The sequence below is a fragment of the Phocoena phocoena genome, chromosome 7 (genome assembly GCF_963924675.1).
Source record: "Phocoena phocoena chromosome 7, mPhoPho1.1, whole genome shotgun sequence".
Taxonomy (NCBI): domain Eukaryota; kingdom Metazoa; phylum Chordata; class Mammalia; order Artiodactyla; family Phocoenidae; genus Phocoena; species Phocoena phocoena.
The window spans coordinates 45,233,758-45,253,572 of NC_089225.1; the positions used below are offsets into that span (position 1 = coordinate 45,233,758).

At 36.4% G+C, this 19,815-nt stretch overlaps 1 protein-coding gene across 4 annotated transcripts in view; it reads left to right on the forward strand.

The window, feature by feature from the left end:
* Positions 1–19,815, forward strand: part of SLC4A10 (solute carrier family 4 member 10) — a 221,952-nt gene that overhangs the window by 52,173 nt on the left and 149,964 nt on the right. For all 4 annotated transcript variants that reach the window (XM_065881067.1, XM_065881068.1, XM_065881069.1 and 1 more), the window contains exon 3: positions 7,189–7,335. In XM_065881067.1, the coding sequence (XP_065737139.1) occupies positions 7,189–7,335 (147 nt within the window). The remainder of the gene's footprint in view (positions 1–7,188; positions 7,336–19,815) is intronic.

Consider the following 19,815-nt stretch of genomic DNA (forward strand, 5'->3'; position numbering starts at 1 on the left):
CAAAATAACACAAGAAACAACAGTGCAGTAAGTAGCCCAATAGTATCTCTTGGCAATGCACACATACGCTCACTTACACCCTCTAGGTCTCTTTTCTTTCTCTCCATTGCTGTCCCTCAGCAGAGAATTTCTCTTGGACTTAGAGTTCTTTGATATGTTATGATAAATGATGCCTTGTTGTGTTTTCTGACTCTGTTAGAGTCTCCATGGAATTAAAGATCACATGCTTATTTGGCTTAATGTACTTGACCTTTTCCCATGATTGACATGTCTAAATAAATGGCTGTAGCAACTCAGTAATTATGCACCAGCTGTGTATATTCATTTCACAGAAAAAACACACAGTTCTCTTCAAGAGTAGATAGCTTGACCCCTTCCCTGCCAGCTAAATAAAGGAGAGTAGTTAATTACTATTATTATTAATTATAGTAAGATTCCTTTCCATCCCCAAATGCATCTCTTTCCTCACTGCATTTTGTAAACAGTATACTATGACCACAGCTACATAAAGTGTTGTTTCAGTACTGGTATTTCTTATACAATAAAAATATTTACAATAATTCTGGACCTACTCGACAAGATAGTTCCACACAATTTGTGTCCAAAAATCCAGGATTTGTTAGCAAGATTTGTGTTCAGAAAGCAGTATTACCTTTAATGAACCCTTTGTTTTTCTAATGGGGAAATTGTATTTTCCCTCAACTGACATACAGGTAAATTCTGAATAAATTCTAGGGTTCCGTGCTTATTTCAAAAAAATCTTTCCTCTTAACAGCACATTGTTCCATTCTCACTTATTCAAAATATGTTCATATCTAAATTATCTGTATTTTTATTAATTTGGGTTTTTAAAAATATGATATAAAGTTAATTCTTGTTGACCATTTTGACTAATTTAAGAAATGCTCATTTGAAAAGATTCCTTCTTTAAACTAAATTTTTGGTCTTTATTTACTATAAAATAAAAATTGTTCCCTATATAATCTTGAAAAATAATTCCAGTTAGGTTTAATAATTGTCAATTCATTTCAGAACCATGACATTTATCATTGTTTCTTGAATTCTTTATGTTTTTAAGTGACGTCTATTAAATTTTGGATATAATAGTGTAGGTAAATTTTATGATAACCTTAACCTGGCAATGTTATTTGTATACTGTTTTCCACAGGATCTAAGGTGGTTCTCTAATTCCTTAGGCCAGGGTTATTATAGTTGGGCTTAGAAAAGTTGGCAATGTATAGAAAAGCAGGAAGACAATGAAATAGGACAGGAAATTTTATTTTGCCTTCATTCTTCTTTAAGCCTCTGAAGGTGAGCAGCTTGAAGGGGGAAGGGAACTAACACAAGCGCAAGTGTCTATCATGTGACAGGCGCCATGTTCAATATTTTATACCAGTTATATTATCTCATATAATCTTTGTAGAAAATCTCCTAAACATATTGATAAATTTTTAATACATATATTTATTTAATTTGTCCTAAAAGCAAGGATGAGGTTTCTGGATCAAAGGAGAACTGTTATTATTTCTTACAGCAATAACCACATGCCCCATTCGTCCCCTTCAGGGTGATGTGATGAGAACTAGGAGGTTATATGCACAGGAAGGGAGCCCCAAAATTATGAATCTGGGAATTTATATAGGAACTGCTATATAGCTGTCTCCTTTCCACCTTGAGAGACAGGGCAATCTTTCCTCCCTTATGTAAACAAATAGCAGGGAAGACAAGGGGAAGGTCCCCAGTTAAACCCTTTGGAATACAAACCGGTAGCTCTGGGGCTTTATTATCTTTTGAAATGTGAACCTGTAAATCTGGGTGGTAAGTATCTATCTCTTTGAAGGTCTCTATCTATTCAGTCAACCTTTAACTTCCAAAGCTTGTCCTTTAACCCAGGTTCCAGTTTTCTTTGCTTTATAAGTCTCTACCCATACAGAAACATGAAAATATTTTCTCTGTAGTTTCATAGCCCTAAATTGTGGCAATTTCAGTATTGTTGCTGTGAAATTTGTGGCCATTAGCTTTGTTTCCATTCTTAAGTCTCTTAGTGTATTTAGTAGCATAATGCATCATTATGTCTATTGTCTATGTATTTTACTTAAAGTATCATCTCTGTGTGAAGATTTATATGCACAATAAAATTTTATTAAGTACCAAGAACTATCAAGCACTGTTCTAGATACTTGAGATACATCAATGAACAAGTTAAAAATCGCTGCTGTTCTGAAAGTTAAAAACTGTGGGGAGAAGCTAGAAATTAAACACTAAGCATAATAAGTAAAAAACTTACTATGGTAAGTTCCTGGGTGGCAGTGGGAATGCCAAGGAAGCCAGTATGGCTAGAGTGAAGTGGAGTGATGGGGAGACCAGCAGGAGAGTAGATGGAAGAGATGACAGGAATGAGACATGCAGATCGCAGAGGACCTCATAGAGCATTAGGGAAACCTTGGCCTTTTCTTTGAGTGAAATAGGGTAACATTAGAAGGTTTAGCTGAGGAATGACATAATCTGACTTGTCTTTTCAGAGGGCCACACTGGCTGCTGTGTTTAGGACAGATTGTAGGGGCTAATGTAGACTCAAGAAGACCTGTCTGGAGGCTAATGCAGTAATTCAGGTTAGGTGTCATATGGCCCTGACCAGAGCGGTGAAGTGAAATAATAAGCAGACAAATTTTGGATATATTTTGAAAGTTGTTCCAACAGAGTTTCTGATGGATTGGTTGTAGGCTTAAGAGAAAAAGAGAAGTCTAAAGTGATTCCAAGGTTTTTGTTCTGAGTAACTAGAAAAATGTTTTACCATCAATTGAGGTGGACAAGATTGGGAGGGAGCAATTTATTGGAGGGGGTTGGGCTGGGTAAGATTAGGAGTTTAGTCCTGAACTTGTTGATTTTGAGATGTCTTTTAGACATGCAGTGGAGGTGTCAGGTAAGCTGATGGGTAAGCCAGTTTGGAGTTTGGAAAAGAGGTTTGAGCTGGAGATAGAAAATTGGGAGCTGCCCACACATAAGTCATATTAGGGACAGATTTAGGCTTTGTGGGGCCTGAAGCTTATGCAATTTTGGGGGTTCTCTAAGAAAGAATTCAAATTATGTACAAAGGTGAATATTTATTTATTTATTTGTGGTACGCGGGCCTCTCACTGCTGCGGCCTCTCCCACTGTGGAGCACAGGCTCCAGATGTGCAGGCCCAGCAGCCATGGCTCACAGGCCCAGCAGCTCCGCGGCATGCAGGATCCTCCCGGACCGGGGCACGAACCCGCGTCCCCTGCATCGGCAGGCGGACTCTCAACCACTGCGCCACCAGGGAAGCCCAGAATATTTATTTTTAATGAGAAAAATCAAAACAAATACTTATTTGGAAACTGATAAATAGCACAAAATCATAACATTTGGAGAAATAGCATAATATTTTAAATAACTTCCTGACATACCTCTGTAACATAACTTCCTGACATACCTCTGTAATATTTTCCCCCTACATTATTGACCTTTAATGTCAAGGATTTTAAAATATTATTTTCTGTTGAGAATATGAAAAATTAATTCTGTCTTTATCATGATTAATTAAAATTTTTAATTAATTATAGTCTAGAAAGGTTTTTTTCATCTTTACAACTTATTTACAATTTCATGAAAATTTTCAGAGTTGTCTTAAAATTTAAAACTTCTGTCAAGCTTCTTGCATATATTACCTGAAGATTTGGAAGAATTTTCCAAAGACTAACTCTGGCCCTATGCAAATGAAACTTTGCTTCTTTTCCACTGTCCACATATTTCCAATACTAGGCAAATTGTGATTCCTTTGCATATTGTCACACCGCTTCAGCCCTGAACATTTGTGGCACAATGTCAGGTGACTTTATCACAGTGGGTACTAGACCACTGGAAACTATTTCTACTTTAGGATAGTCAGGATAGCTAACAATAATTTCAACAATAAATTCAACAAATTCAACAATAAGAAAACAAATAATCCAATTACAAAATAGGAAAAGATCTGAACAGACATCACAGCCAAGAAGATATACAGGTGGTAAATAAGCATATGAAAAGATGCTCAACATCATGTGTCATTAGGAAATTGCAAATTAAAACAATGAGATACCATTACACATCTATTAGAATGGCTAAAATCCAAAACATTGACATCACCAAATGTTGGCAAGGATGTGGTACAACAGGAACTCTCATTCTTTGCTCCCAGAATGCAAAATGGTACAGCCACTTTGGAAGATAGTCTGATAGTTTCTAACAAAGGTAAGCATAAGCTTACCATATAATCCAGCAATTATACTCATAGTATTTACCCAAATGAGTCTTTACTTTTTAACCAGCTCTGCAAGATTCTGCCTCAGGAAATTCCTTCAGGCTAGTCTTCCTTGCATTTAATGTTCTCAAGACATGAGTTCAGCTGTGTTGTCTTGGCATCCTCTTCCTATCTGAATATATTTGGATATAGTTTTTCAGATTGTTTATTTTTACCTTGACTTGGCAACTTCTTAGGATGTTACTTCTGGCAATTGCCCATCAGATTCACATTCCACAAACAAAGGCAATATTCACTATTCCCAAGCAGACCCTCTGGACTTGCCAGCCTGGTGCATGGTGCTCCTTACATTTGTCTGTCCAGGAATGGTTATCTTAATTAGTAATTGTTAGAAACCTCTGCAATCTTTAAAGTTTAGCTCTAGGAAATAGTCACTGTCTAAACTTCCTCAGTTTTTATCCATTTCCCTATCCACTGAAACTGATCTCAAGAAAGTTACAGATAAATATTAATTTGTAACTGTAATGGCAAATTTTTAGTATTAATCTTGTTTGACTCCTTTATAGCATATAAACTGGTAACTGAACCCGTCTTAAAACTCTTTTCCTTTGGTTTCTTTAAAATTTTTTTAAATTGTGAAATGAAGCATACATCCAGAAAAGTGCAGAAAGCTTATGTACAAAGTTTAATAAACATTTTTAAAGCAAAAACTTGTATTATGAAACAGAACACTTTTAGCACCCCAGAAGCTCCTCATGTGCCTCTCCCCAGTCACAACGCCTATTCTTCTTTATGCCAGAAATAACAAATATTCTGACTTTTGTATTGAGTGTGCATGCTGTGCATGCATCCTTGAACAATGTATTTTAGTTATCCTATTTTTAAATCTTAAAAAAGGAATTATATATATATTTGCTCAATATTATGTTTGTGAATATATATATATATATATATATATATATATATCACATCTCTAGCCATTCATCTGTTGATGGACATGTAGGTTGCTTCCATATCTTGCCAATTGTAAATAATGCTGGTTATTTTTCTTTCAAGTTTTTCTGTATATAATTTAGATTGTCCAAGTTCTTTTAAAATAATGATGTTGGAAATTTGCAGTTTTGTCAAGTATATAGATTAATGCATGTCTGTTTGGGGGGATGGGTTCACATCTTCTCGCTGATTCTAATACATATGTCTAGAGGACACCCAGAGCAATATATCACACTGTGAATGCCACTTTTTACATAAGTTGGAAAGGCTGAAACCTGTTGATTTGTAAGAATAAAATAATGTCTTATTCATATTTGTATCCCTGATACCTAGCACAGTACCACTCAATTAAGTTGTTCATTTCAGTAAACATTTGTTAGGCATCTGCTGTATGCCAGGCACTGTGCAAGGTGCTAAAGATACAAAACGACTAACACATGGGCCTTCCCCAAGGAAGATTCATAAGAAAGCTACTTGTAAGCAAACAACTACAATCAAGGGTTATTGTGCTTTGGTGTATATGATTAAGCACTAGAGGATCCTAAGCAGGAAAATGGTCATCTGTATTTGGACTGAGGAGGTATGCAAAATTTCATAGATCGCATAATCCTTGAACTGAGACTTGGGAGGTGAGTTAGGTATGCATCAGATAATCAGGAAAGTCAAAGATATTTCATACAGTTGGAAGAATAAGAACAGCATTAAGTAAAAGAGAGACTTTAGAACACCTGGCAATTCAGGAATGAAAGGGCACACACTGGCTTATAGTATGTGTGGCAGAGTGGATTTAGAAGCCTGCCTGGAGAAATAGGCAGATGTCAGATATTGTTTGGCTTTATAGAGTAAAAAACTTTATCCTATAGGCAACAGAAAGCAATGAATGAGTTTAAAGCAGGGAAGTAATGTAGGCAGATTTGCATTTTGGAAAAAAAAAGCCATCAATATTCAGGATGGATTAAGTGGGACAAGAATGGAATTAGAAAAGATAATGCTAGGGAGAATGTTCTAATAGTCCTGGTGAGACATGAGGGTCCAAATTAAGACAGCAGCACTAGGGATATCAAAGAGAGCATGGATTCAAGAGATGTAAAAGAGGACCTAGTGACAAATTGGATGTGCTTTGAGATGACTGGATAGATGATGCATTTACTGAGATAGATGATAGTTACGTGGGGGACAAAGAAAAGGATGAGTTCCATGGACATGTTGACTTTGACATGCCTGTGGGAGGGATGTTTAGGTAAATATGTTTAATAGGTGGATGGATGGATATATAAGTCTGCAGTCTAAGAAAAAGATCTGGTGTCAAGTCTTAGGGATCCCAATCTTGAATGAATAAATAGAAGAAAAGCCAGGAAAGGAAACCAATATGAGAAGAAAAGAAAAAAGGAGGAGGAGGAAGACCAAGAGAAATTTAAATCATAGAGAAAAGAATGGTCAATGGTATCAAGTGCCACAGAAAGAAACAATAGAGCTGAAAAAAACTCCTATGGGATTTGGCATTACTAGGACCTTGGTGAAATCCGTTTTATTAGAGATAGTGATTGTTTCACAGAGTTAACCATGAAGGGAAGGGAACTGGTGAGATAACGAGTTAGTTGAGTGTAGGGAGAATATAGAACAAAAAAAAATGTTAATGAAAGAAGTATAATTATAAACTATGGGGAATAGACACAGAGAGATTATTATGATAGCTAATAAATTAATGGTGGTTATAAAATATAGTATAACCAAATAATTAGTATTGTAGGTGTTTATGATAGACCTGTGTACCAAAGTACAATGCCAAGCCCCAAGTTTATCACATTATAAATACTCAAAAACTATTTCCTGAATTGAATTGGATTGGGTTTCCATTAACATGTAAATAATCATCTTCTGTGCCTTAGAATAATTTAGAGTTTAATTTGTGTATTTACTTCTGATGAAGGTCATCGGACACTATTTATTGGAGTTCATGTGCCCCTGGGAGGAAGAAAAAGCCATCGACGTCACAGGCATCGTGGTCATAAACACAGAAAGAGAGACAGAGAGAGAGATTCGGGACTAGAGGATGGCAGGGAGTCACCTTCCTTTGGTAAGAATGTCTCTTTGTTTTAATTAAATTTATGATTGTAATATTATACTTGTTTGTACAATCCATAATTAGGAGTAATACTCATAAAGTTGTTTATACCTTTATAAAAGATTTGGGCAGATTGGGGAGAAGTGGGAGAGAGAATGTTTAATCTTTATTTTTCTCTTGTGCATCTGCTTTGAGAAGGTGAGGACTGGCTTAGTTTTGTGATGGAGGAAATACACTTAAGTAGTAGAACTTAGTTGTATTAACTCATGATAATTTGTACAAATAATAGTCATTGCTCTAAGTAGTTTGAAAATCCAAGGGGAAATGCTTTTATTAAGTTCCCAGTTACACTATTGTGTAACTGTGATGCTCTCTGAATTTCACTCTTAGGATGTGAACTTTCTACTGTTTTGAATATTCTTCCTTTAAAAGTATACAATTGACCCTTGAACAACACAGGTTTGAGCTGGGAGGGTCTACTTATACATGAATTTTTTCAATAGTAAATACTACAGCACTACATTATCTGTGGTTGGCTGAATCCATGGATGGTGGAACCGGATACAACTGACTATAAATTATACATGGATTTTCAACTGTGAAGAGGGTCAGTGCCCCTAATCCCCACATTGTTCAAGGGTCAACTATATATAGAATATCAAAGTATAGTGATATGGAAGTTGTTAACAATTCCTGAGTGCCGTGAGAGCCTATGTACATGACATAATTAAGAACCTGACTTTCAGTTTCCTGACCTTCCCACGTCCTATGACCTCCTTCACTGCACCTTGTTCACTTACTCATTCATTTTGCTCTCTGACCACAGCTTCACTCCTTACTTGCTTGTTCAACTACTTGACCTCTCTACTTTTTTTTCTATCCATGTTATCTTTATTTCCTGATCCTATTCTGATTTCATACCCTATAATTCTAGTAGTACTTTTGCTAATATCCTAAATACCTTAATTTCCCTGTTTTAGTTTTATTCATACCTTTACCCCCATTTAAAAACCAGATTGATGTTAGGTTCTTCCATGTCCCTACTTTCTCCCTGCCTTCCCAAGTAGGCATGCTCTGCAGGACATAGTCATTCAACAGGGCAGGTTGTAACCATTTAAGTTCATTACTCAAGTAGAAATTCCCTGGCGGTCCAGTGGTTAGGACTTGGCACTTTCACTCCCGGGGCCGGGTTCGATCCCTGGTCAGAGAACTAATATCCCTCAAGCCTCATGTTGTGGCCAAGAAAGAAAAAAAAAAAGACCCAAAAAGTAAATAAATAAATTCATTACTCAAGTGGACCTTCAACACCTCCCAACTCTATTGAATGTTTTCAATTTTTGAAATAAGTATTTTTCAATCTTCTTCACCATTCTCCAACACCCCCCTTTCACAGTCACCTAGCAGATGCTTTCTACTTCAAAAGGAAAATATGTCACCAGAAAGAATTCACTCAACTTCCCTCCTGTTAAACATACAAACATAAACATATGCCTACATCTGCAACTGTTTTTTCCTCATAATGCAATAAGGAAGTTTTCTTTTCAATTATGTTTATCTCCTATTCCGTCCCACCTTGAAATTTACACAATTTATATAATCTAGTTGACTTCTTCTCAACTTGATTATTCTCATCATCTATCCTTCCAACTGCCTCAAACCCACATTTCCCCATTCAGTTGTATTCAGATATAAGGTAAGTTAGCATATGAAGTTTGGGGGAACAATTTTACTTTTAATACTCTATAGACATTGCTTTATTTAATATCTGGTTTTGCTAAGTATTGAAGAGAAATTTGTAGTCTCTCTGTTTTTTCATTTTTTAAGTTTATGTCTTTTAAGCTTGGATGCTTATAGACAATTTTTTGTGTCCCTCTATTTAAGAAAACTTGCTAAGATAGGCCTAATGGTGAGTATGTTAAAAAGCATTTCCAGTCTGCATACACTGATATTTTTCCACTGAGAGAATATTTTCCTGTCTGATTCTGTTCTACTTACTTTGGTCTCTTCTTTGTGAATTATATCTGCATGTTGGATTTATAATATCTGCTTGTTGTCCTTTTTTTGGTAGCTTAAAGTTAGTCTCTCGTTATTCATTTGATTATCTGCAGTATTGATTCTGCATTTTACTACTTCTATTGGGGGTTTTGATTTTGCCGTTGCATCTTTAGTTTTAAGTTTCTTTCTTATCTCATCTGATTTTCTTTACATTTCCTCCTGTCCTTTCCTAATTAGTGTTTGTTTTTCCTGCTTGATAGAGTCTGTGTTTTTAGTCTATTGATGATTCCCAGTAGTTCTGGACATTTTCTTTTGATTCTGAAGTAGATAATTTGCAGAGGTATCATCTTCTTTTGGGCCATAAAGATTATTTTGACTTTCCTTTGATTTATAGTATTTTTACAGGCTGCCAGTTTTTTTCTTTTTACTCACCAAGAAAAAGAAAATACTTCTTTTTACTTTCCAAGGCAAAATATATCCATACTATGTGTGTCCAGCTATATCCTAAGGTGGCTTAGAGAGGCACTGCCATTAGTGTGTTCTTCGTCTCCATTGCTGTGTATAATTATGGGCATCAAACTTCCCCAAATATCATGTACTTCTGCCAGAGGTAGAATGATTGATGGGAGTGTGTAAAGAAAAGTACTCTGGGTATCCTGCACCAGCATGATAGGATGATCATCTCTGAGTCAGTGGGCAGAAGAGGAGGTGTGAAAGTGTCCCCCACATTTTCAGGGTTTTTTGTTTCATGAAGTAGAGTCTGGGAATATAACAAAGACACAACTGGGTAGATTTCTCTTACTCCAGCTTCATCTGTTTATAGTTAGGGGAGATTCCCTCTTAGACTCTGGGAATGGAATATCTGTTGGAATAAGCTTTAATGGTTACTTTGAGTTTCTTAAATACTTTTAATATTTGAGAAAATAAGTGGCATTCACATTAACTTAGAAATATTTAGTAAACAAACAAAAATAAGCTTGTTCCTTCTGCCTCTGTCACGTTATTCTTTTTTTCCATAGCTGGATACATTATGTCAGTTTTTCTAGAACAGTGGTTCTCAACCTTGGCTACACCTGGGAGATTTAAAAACATTTTGATGGCCAAATCCCATACCAGTCAGAATCTCTGTGGGTGGGACCCAAGCATAGGTACTTTTAAAAAATACCCCAGGGCTTCCCTGGTGGGGCAGTGGTTGAGAATCTGCCTGCTAATGCAGGGGACACGGGTTCGAGCCCTGGTCTGGGAGGATCCCACATGCCGCAGAGTAACTAGGCCTATGAGCCACAACTACTGAGCCTGCGCATCTGGAGCCTGTGCTCCTCAACAAGAGAGGCCATGACACTGAGAAGCCCGCACAGCGCAATGAAGAGTGACCCCCGCTTGCCACAACTAGAGAAAGCCCTCACACAGAAACGAAGACCCAACACAGCAAAAATAAATAAAATAAATTAATAAACTCCTACCCACAACATCTTCTTAAAAAAAAAAATACCCCAGGTGATTCAAATGTGCAACCAAGGTTGAGATCCAGTGTTCTAGAAACTTTGCTATTCAAAGTGTGGACCATCACAATGCTATGAGACTAGGTATCAATTACAGGAAAAAAACTGTAAAAAATACAAACACATAGAGTCTAAACAATATGCTACTAAATAGCCAAGAGAGCACTGAAGAAATCATAGAGGAAATCAAAAAAACCTAGAAACAAATGACAATGAAAACATGACGACCCAAAACCTATGGGGTGCAGCAAAAGCAGTTTAAGAGGGAAGTTTATAGCAATACAATCCTACCTCAAGAAACAAGAAACAGCTCAAATAAACAACCTTACTGTACATCTAAAGCAGTTAGAGAAAGAACAACAAAAAACTCTAGAATTAGCAGAAGGAAAGAAGTCATAAAGATCAGATCAGAAATAAATGAAAAAGATATGAAGGAAACAATAGCAAAGATCAATAAAACTAAAAGCTGGGTCTTTGAGAAGATAAACAAAATCGATAAACCATTAGCCAGACTCATCAAGAAAAAAAGGGAGAAGACTCAAATCAACAGAATTAGAAATGAAAAAGGAGAAGTAACAACTGACACTGCCGAAATACAAAAGATCATGAGAGATTACTACAAGCAATGCTATGCCAATAAAATGGACAACCTGGAAGAAATGGACAAATTCTTAGAAATGCACAACCTGCCAAGACTGAATCAGGAAGAAATAGAAAATATGAACAGACCAATCACAAGCACTGAAACTGAAACTGTGATTAAAAATCTTCCAACAAACAAAAGCCCAGGACCAGATGGCTTCACAAGTGAATTCTATCAAACATTTAGAGAAGAGCTAACCCCTATCCTTCTCAAACTCTTCCAAAATATAGCAGAGAGAGGAACACTCCCAAACTCATTCTATGAGGCTACCATCACCCTGATACCACCACCAGAAAAAGATGTCACAAAAAAAAGAAAACTACAGGCCAATATCTCTGATGAACATAGATGCAAAAATCCTCAACCAAATACTAGGAAAGAGAATCCAACAGCACATTAAAAGGATCATACACCATGATCAAGTGGGGTTTATTCCAGGAATGCAAGGATTCTTCAATATATGCAAATCAATCAGTGTGATACACCATATTAACAAACTGAAGGATAAAAACCATATGATAATCTCAATAGATGCAGAAAAAGCTTTTGACAAAATTCAACACCCATTTATGGTAAAAACTCTCCAGGCATAGAGGGAACCTACCTCAACATAATAAAGGCCATATATGACAAACCCATAGACAACATTGTTCTCTATGGCGAAAAACTGAAACCATTTCCTCTAAGATCAGGAAAAAGACAAGGTTGCCCACTCTCACCATGATTATTCAACACAGTTTTGGAAGTTTTAGCCACAGCAATCAGAGAAGAAAAAGAAACAAAAGGAATCCAAATCAGAAAAGAAGAAGTAAAGCTGTCACTGTTTCCAGATGACATGATACTCTACATAGAGAATCCTAAAGATGCCACCAGAAAACTTCTAGAGCTAATCAATGAATTTGGTAAAGTTGCAGGATACAAAATTGATGCACAGAAATCTCTTGCATTCTTATACACTAATGACAAAAACTCTGAAAGAGAAATTAAGGAAACATTTCCCATTTACCATTACAACAAAAATAATAAAATACCTAGGAATAAACCTACCTAAGGAGGCAAAAGACCTGTATGCAGAAAACTATGAGACACTGATGAAAGAAATTAAAGATGATACAAACAGATGGATAGATATACCATGTTCTTGGATTAGAAGAATGAACATTGTGAAAATGACGATACTACCCAAAGCAATCTACAGATTCAATACAATCCCTATCAAACTACCAATGGCATTTTTCACAGAACTAGAACAAAAATTTCACAATTTGTTTGGAAACACAAAAGACCCTGAATAACCAAAGCAATCTTGAGAAAGAAAAACGGAGCAGGAGGAATCAGGCTCCCTGACTTCAGACTATACTATAAAGCTACAGTAATCAAGACAGTATGTTGATTTTGTGCCAGTAGGCACAAAACAGAAATATAGATCAATGGACCAGGATATAAAGCCCAGAGATAAACCCACGCACATGTGGTCACCTTATCTTTGATAAAGGAGGCAAGAATATACAATGGAGAAAAGACAGCCTCTTCAATAAGTGGTGCTGGAAAAACTGGACAGCTACATGTAAAAGAATGAAATTAGAACACTCCCTAACACCATACACAAGAATAAACTCAAAATGGATTAAAGACCTAAATGTAAGGCCAGACACTATAAACCTCGTAGAGGAAAACATAGGCAGAACACTCTATGGCATAAATCACAGCAAGATCCTTTTTGACCCACTTCTGAGAGAAATGGAAATTAAAACAAAAATAACAAATGGAACCTAATGAAACTTAAAAGCTTTTGCACAGCGAAGGAAACCATAAACAAGACGAAAAGACAACCCTCAGAATGGGAGAAAATATTTGCAAATGAAGCAACTGACAAAGGATTAATCTCCAAATATACAAGCAGCTCATGCAGCTCAATATCAAAAAAAACAAACAACCCAATCCCAAAATGGGCAGAAGACCTAAATAGACATTTCTCCAAAGAAGATATACAGATTGCCAGCAAACACATAAAAGGATGCTCAACATCACTGATCATTAGAGAAATGCAAATCAAAACTACAATGAGGTATCATCTCACACTAGTCAGAATGGCCTTCATCAAAAAATCTACAAACAATAAATGCTAGTGAGGGTGTGGAGAAAAGGGAAGCCTCTTGCACTGTTGGTGGGAATGTAAATTGATACAGCCACTATGGAGAACAGTATGGAGCTTCCTTAAAAAACTAAAACTAGAACTACCATATGTCTCAGCAATCCCATTACTTGGCATATACCCTGTGAAAACCATAATTCAAAAAGAGTCATGTACCACAATGTTCATTGCAGCACTATTTACAATAGCCAGGACATGGAAGCAACCTAAGTTTCCATCTACAGATGAATGGATAAATAAGATGTGGCACATATATACAATGGAATATTACTAAGTCATTAAAAGAAACAAAATTGAGTTATTTGTAGTGAGGTGGATGGGCCTAGAGTCTGTCAGACAGAGTGAAGTGAAAGAGAAAAATACTGTATGCTAACACATATATATGGATTCTAAAAAAAAAAAAAGTGGTTCTGACGAACCTAGGGGCAGGACAGGAATAAAAATGCCGAAGTAGAGAATGGTCTTGAGGGCACGGGGAGGGGTTAGGGTAAGCTGGGATGAAGTGAGAGAATAGCATTGACATATATACACTACTAAATGTAAAATAGATAGCTAGTGGGAAGCAGCCACATAGCACAGGGAGATCAGCTCGGTGCTTTGTGACCACCTAGAGAGGTGGGGTAGGGAGCGTGGGAGGGAGACACAAGAGGGAGGGGATATGGGGATATGTGTATACATATAGCTGATTCACTTTGCTATACAGCAGAAACTAACACAACATTGTAAAGCAATAATACTCCAATAAAGATGTTTAAAAAAATGGAGCAGGAATAGCACAAATACCTATTATGTTTGGACTCAAGTAGCAGAAGTGGGAGAACTGGCTGGACTAAAACAAAAGGGAGTGGTAAGGATATGAAGAATGATGGTGCAAACTATGTAATGGCGTTCATGGTCAAAAACATTTATACTACTGCTCTTTATAAAGATAATAGGTCAGAGTCAGCTGAAAGGCTGGGACTCAATAACAAGGGATTAAGTAGAAGAAAAGAGAATTTTAAAATGTTCTTATCGAATAAAGAATGTTAAATTTTAAAAAGAAAAGAAGTGTGGTCCATGAGCCAGCAATATTAGCATCACATGTGAGCTTGTTAGAAACGCAGAATCTCAGGCCCCATCCCAGATCGCTTGAATCAGAATCCTTGTATTAACAATAACTTTTGGTAACTTACATGCACATTAAAATTGGACAAACTCTAGAATATTGTCAAATCTTGTTGTATGTTAGACTCATCTGAGGAGCTTTTAAAAAATATTGATGCTCAAAGGCTTTTATTTAATTAATCTTGGGTATTTTCCTAGGTCATGGTATTTTTTAAAAGTATCCCAGGTGATTTAGTATCCAGCTAGGATCAAGAGCCATTGATCTATCTTAAGAAACTCCTGCCTCTTTACTTGGGAAACTTGGCAATAAGCCAGGTAGCCCAGATTCTGCCACTGATGTGTCAGCCACTATTTTTGGATGCCACCTTTTCCTTCCTCCACCAACCATCTGAGTATCTTTATTGCCATTTAGACCTAAGATCTGTTTTATCAGGGACAAAGGTTTGGCACCCTAATAGTCGCTAAGCAGTAGAACCTCCTATATTTCACTTTTTAAAGTTTCTTCAGGGCGAATAATCTGCCTATGTTCCTATTCCACAGTCAGTTTAAGTGCCTTGATAATCAAGTACGCAGTTACATGCTGAGACTGAAACCATGTTATGAACACCATCCCACTTGATTTGGACTTTGATACTCAGCATAGTGTGAATATATGGGATTACTATGCTGAAGCCTTCGAAGAAAATTTCTGACTACTTAAGAAATACTTATTGTACTTGGAAAGATTTCAAAGAAAATCTTTGCAAGTCATTCCTACAGGTGCTTTAAAATTATAAAGAATTCAACTTCAAAGAGGTATGAGATAGAGGAGAATGTAAGAAAGTATCAGGTTCCTCTGCTGGGATCCTGGAGCTTTTATATTGTAAATTGGAGTATGGGATTATGAAGAAACGGAATAATTTGGACCTATATTTCTGGAGCAAGGATCAATTTAACAAAAAGATTTTAGTGTAAATGTTTGAATTTTGGCACTCAAAAATGTTGTCATTCCAATATATGAGAAACATCCACAGAATCCCACTTTATAATATGACCCAATCATGTAAGGCAGTGTTGTTAGGAACCTGGTTGTATCAGCGCTGCATCCAGGGAAAACTGAACAGGCCTTACTGTAGCCAAAGAGATTATGCTCATGTCACAGGCTTAGCAATGGCTGGGTCTAGTCCACCAGATCCCATGGTTGGAATGTGATTTCTAGGTTAGTCCAAAGATAGACCCAGCTTTTTTTTTTTTTTTTTTTTTTTGCGGTACGCAGGCCTCTCACTGCTGTGGCCTCTCCTGCTGTGGAGCACAGGCTCCGGACGCGCAGGCTCAGCGGCCATGGCTCACGGGCCCAGCCACTCCGCGCATGCGGGACCCTCCCGGACCCGGGCACGAACCCGCGTCCCCCGCATCGGCAGGCGGACTCTAAACCACTGCGCCACCAGGGAAGCCCAGACCCAGCTTTTTGACTGTGTCGTTATGGTGGTGGTGATACTTTGATTATACAAAACTTTTGATGCCTGCAAGTAAGTTCAATCTACTTTTGTTACTGCACTTAACAAAATTGTTTGTATAAGATTGTGATGATTAATTTTTCTTCCTACTGTAATCAATTCCCTGACAACAGAATACTGCTAAAACTTTGCAACTTGTTATTTTTAATATTGTCTTTCATTCACCTTATATAATGTTAAATTATATTTTCAACCAGGAACATGGTTGAGTTGTTTAAAAGTAAGTTTGAAGCATTAGATTGAAGTCAGTGAAAATATAAAAGATAATGAGAGAAATTCAGAACACTTTAATGTTAATTTGCTCCTCAGCCTCCCAACAAAGAATGTAACAGGAGAGATGACAACAGTATATAAATTATAATTAATCTATAAGCACTAGAAATAAATCTTAAAGACATCTACTTTACTAAATGCTTATTTAAAATATGGTACTCAAAGGTACTGTATAAATTAGCACAACCCTTGAATTAGACCTGGGATTTTTCCATTCTTAGATGATAAATTGTGTACACATTTTAGGAAGAATGAAGCAAATACAGAAAACATAACTTCAAATCTGTTTATTGATGGCGATAGCTTCCTGTTCCTATTTAACTCCCAATTGGCTGATATATAAGAATATCAATGAGTTTTTTAAAAAATTATTTTATGTAAAGTATAACACAAGTATTTGTGAATGTTAAAACATAAACGTACAGCTCAATGATTTATGACAAAGAAACATCTGTGTAAATATTGTCTTGGCTAGCACTCCAGAAACCCCCTTTGTCCTCCCTCCCAGTCACTACTCTCTCCCTTCTCCCCAAAAGGATCTCTAGTGTGTCTTCTTACATTGGATGTTTCCCTGTTTTTGAACTTTTTATAAACAAATTCATACAGGAGGTATTTGTGTCTCTGTTGTTCAACATTGTGTTGTTAGTGGGATTCACCAATGTTTTTAGCTGTAGCTTTGGTTTATTCATTTTCATTATTGTACAGTGCTCATTTGTTTGCATATACCATGCATTCTACTATTAATGAAAATTTAGGTTATTTAATTTTTGGAGATACTATGAAGAACAGTGCTGTGAACATTTTTGTATATGTCTCTTGGTGCACATATGCATTTCTCATACCTAGGAATGAAATTATTTGTTGCTGAGTCATAAGATACGTGTATTTCAACTTTAGTAGGTAATGCCAAACAGTTTCCAAAATACGGTACGTATTAACACTTTCACCAGCAAAGTGTGAGAGCATATGTTGTTTTACATTCTAACTACCACTTGACAATTTCATTCTGTTAACATTAACCATCTAATGAAGGGCATAATGGTATGTCATTATCTTAATTTGCATTTCTTGATTACCAGTGAGGTTGTGTAACCTTGCATGCGCTTTTTTGGCCATTTGGATAGCCTCTTCTATGAAGTGCCTATTCAGGTCTTATGCTTGGTTTTTTTTTCTTTTTTAATTGGATCATTTATTCTTTTTGATTTGTAGAAGTTCTTTATATATTATGGACATATCTTTTGTTGGTTTTTCATGTTTCAATTATCTCACATTTGTGGCTTATTTTTTTTTTTTTTTTTTTGCTGTACGCGGGCCTCTCACTGTTATGGGCCTCGGACGTGCAGGCTCAGCAGCCATGGCTCGTGGGTAGCCGCTCCGCGGCATGTGGGATCTTCCCGGACCGGGGCACAAACCCGTGTCCCCTGCATCGGCAGGTGGACTCCCAACCACTGCGCCACCAGGGAAGCCCTGTGGCTTATCTTTTCACTCTTTTAATGGTGTCTTTTGATGTATCTACAAATTCCAGAAAAGGATACTAAGAGGCTGAGACCCTTATTCCCTAGTGCAGCTTTCTCCATGCTGTAATTTATTTCCATTATATATTTTACTAAATACAGAAACAGAACCTTATCTTAATCTATCATAGTCTTAGCTACAGTTTGTATTACAATGATCTATGTTTTCAGTGGCTATCTTAAAAATAAGTAAAATACCTATCAAAATAGGAGAAATATTTATGCTTAGAAAAATTCTTTCTGATTGTGATATTACTATAATTTACATGATTTATGTCATACAATTTTAAGTTGCATAGATGTTTAAAAAGTCATTGAGTAACACATTTTGAATATTTGCTATATTGAAACATAATCTGAGCCTCTCTTTAAGACATTAAAAGTATGTTGATGGGATGATCATAAAAAGACTTTTGTGAGCATAACCTAATACCTATAAAATCATTTCTACTCTAAAGAATGAAAAGCCAGATACATGGAGTCATATGTTGTTTAAAACCCAAATACAATACCTCTTGTCCATGAATAGATTATCCTATGTTAACAAATTATTATTTCCTATGCTGTTATCATTGTGTCTTCGAGAAGTCTTTTAAACATATGATGCCCTACCTCAGACTTTCAAATCCTCTTTATTCGTAACTATGAGGGTCTTATTTCCTTATGTTTATTTAATGACTATGTTGTGATGAGTGATCCTCATGCTTTATTAGGGGAAATACTAATAAGTCTTAAATGCAAGCTTCCTGCACATAGTACTTGAGTTTGGGGAGTTGGATGCATGGGAAGTGTTATAGATACCCAGATTACTGATGCAGAGTAAACTGAAATAAGTCATTGAAAACAGTGATGAGAGAAATTGTTTCAAAAGAATGAGAAACACGGGCTTCCCTGGTGGCGCAGTGGTTGAGAGTCCGCCTGCCGATGCAGGGGACGCGGGTTCGTGCCCTGATCCGGGAGGATCCCACGTGCCGCGGAGCGGCTGGGCCCGTGAGCTGTGGCTGCTGGGCCTGCGCGTCCGGAGCCTGTGCTCCGCAACGGGAGAGGCCACAACAGTGAGAAAACCGCGTACTGCAAAAAAAAAAAAGAATGAGAAACAATACCAGTGTTGAGGCATGGCTACTCTGGGATTTGGTTTCTGAGAAGTGAGTGAGTAGTTAGAAACACAAAACTTCTATGTCTGGTCACACTGGGTAGGTCTAATAGAAAAATTTAATTGATTTCTTAGTGTAACTCTAAAATTACAACTTATGCTCTTTTTTATGACTGTTTGAAGCACTGACTTTATTTATTTATTTATTTATTTTTTTTGGTCCAGAAGAACCAACCACAGAGGTAACAGGCTGTCAAGAAGCATTTCATTTGACTCTGATGTGATTGGATTTAGTATATATTACTATAATCCAGATAGTATACTTTTAGGAAAAATATAATACTAGCTTCTTATTTCAGATAAATTAAATCATAAATGTATATGCTGCACTGTGATTTCCTTAAGTATATTTGATATTTATGGAAATCCATCAGTCTCATTTCAAAATCAACATTCATGTTACATCAGGAAATTGGCATATTCTTTTGAAGAGGTTGTTAAGCAGGAGACTTGGCTATTGACTCAATTCTTATTCGTTTTGCTATAAAATTTAGTTTGACAAATTTCTTAAAATATTTGGCAATAAACCATATCTCATATATTAACATTCTAAAAAGGAAATGCTTTACTAATGCCTGCAGCAAATATGCTATATAAAAGTAATTTCTTTTTCCTTTCTTATAATTTCTTGAATATATGTAATCATATATAAGATAT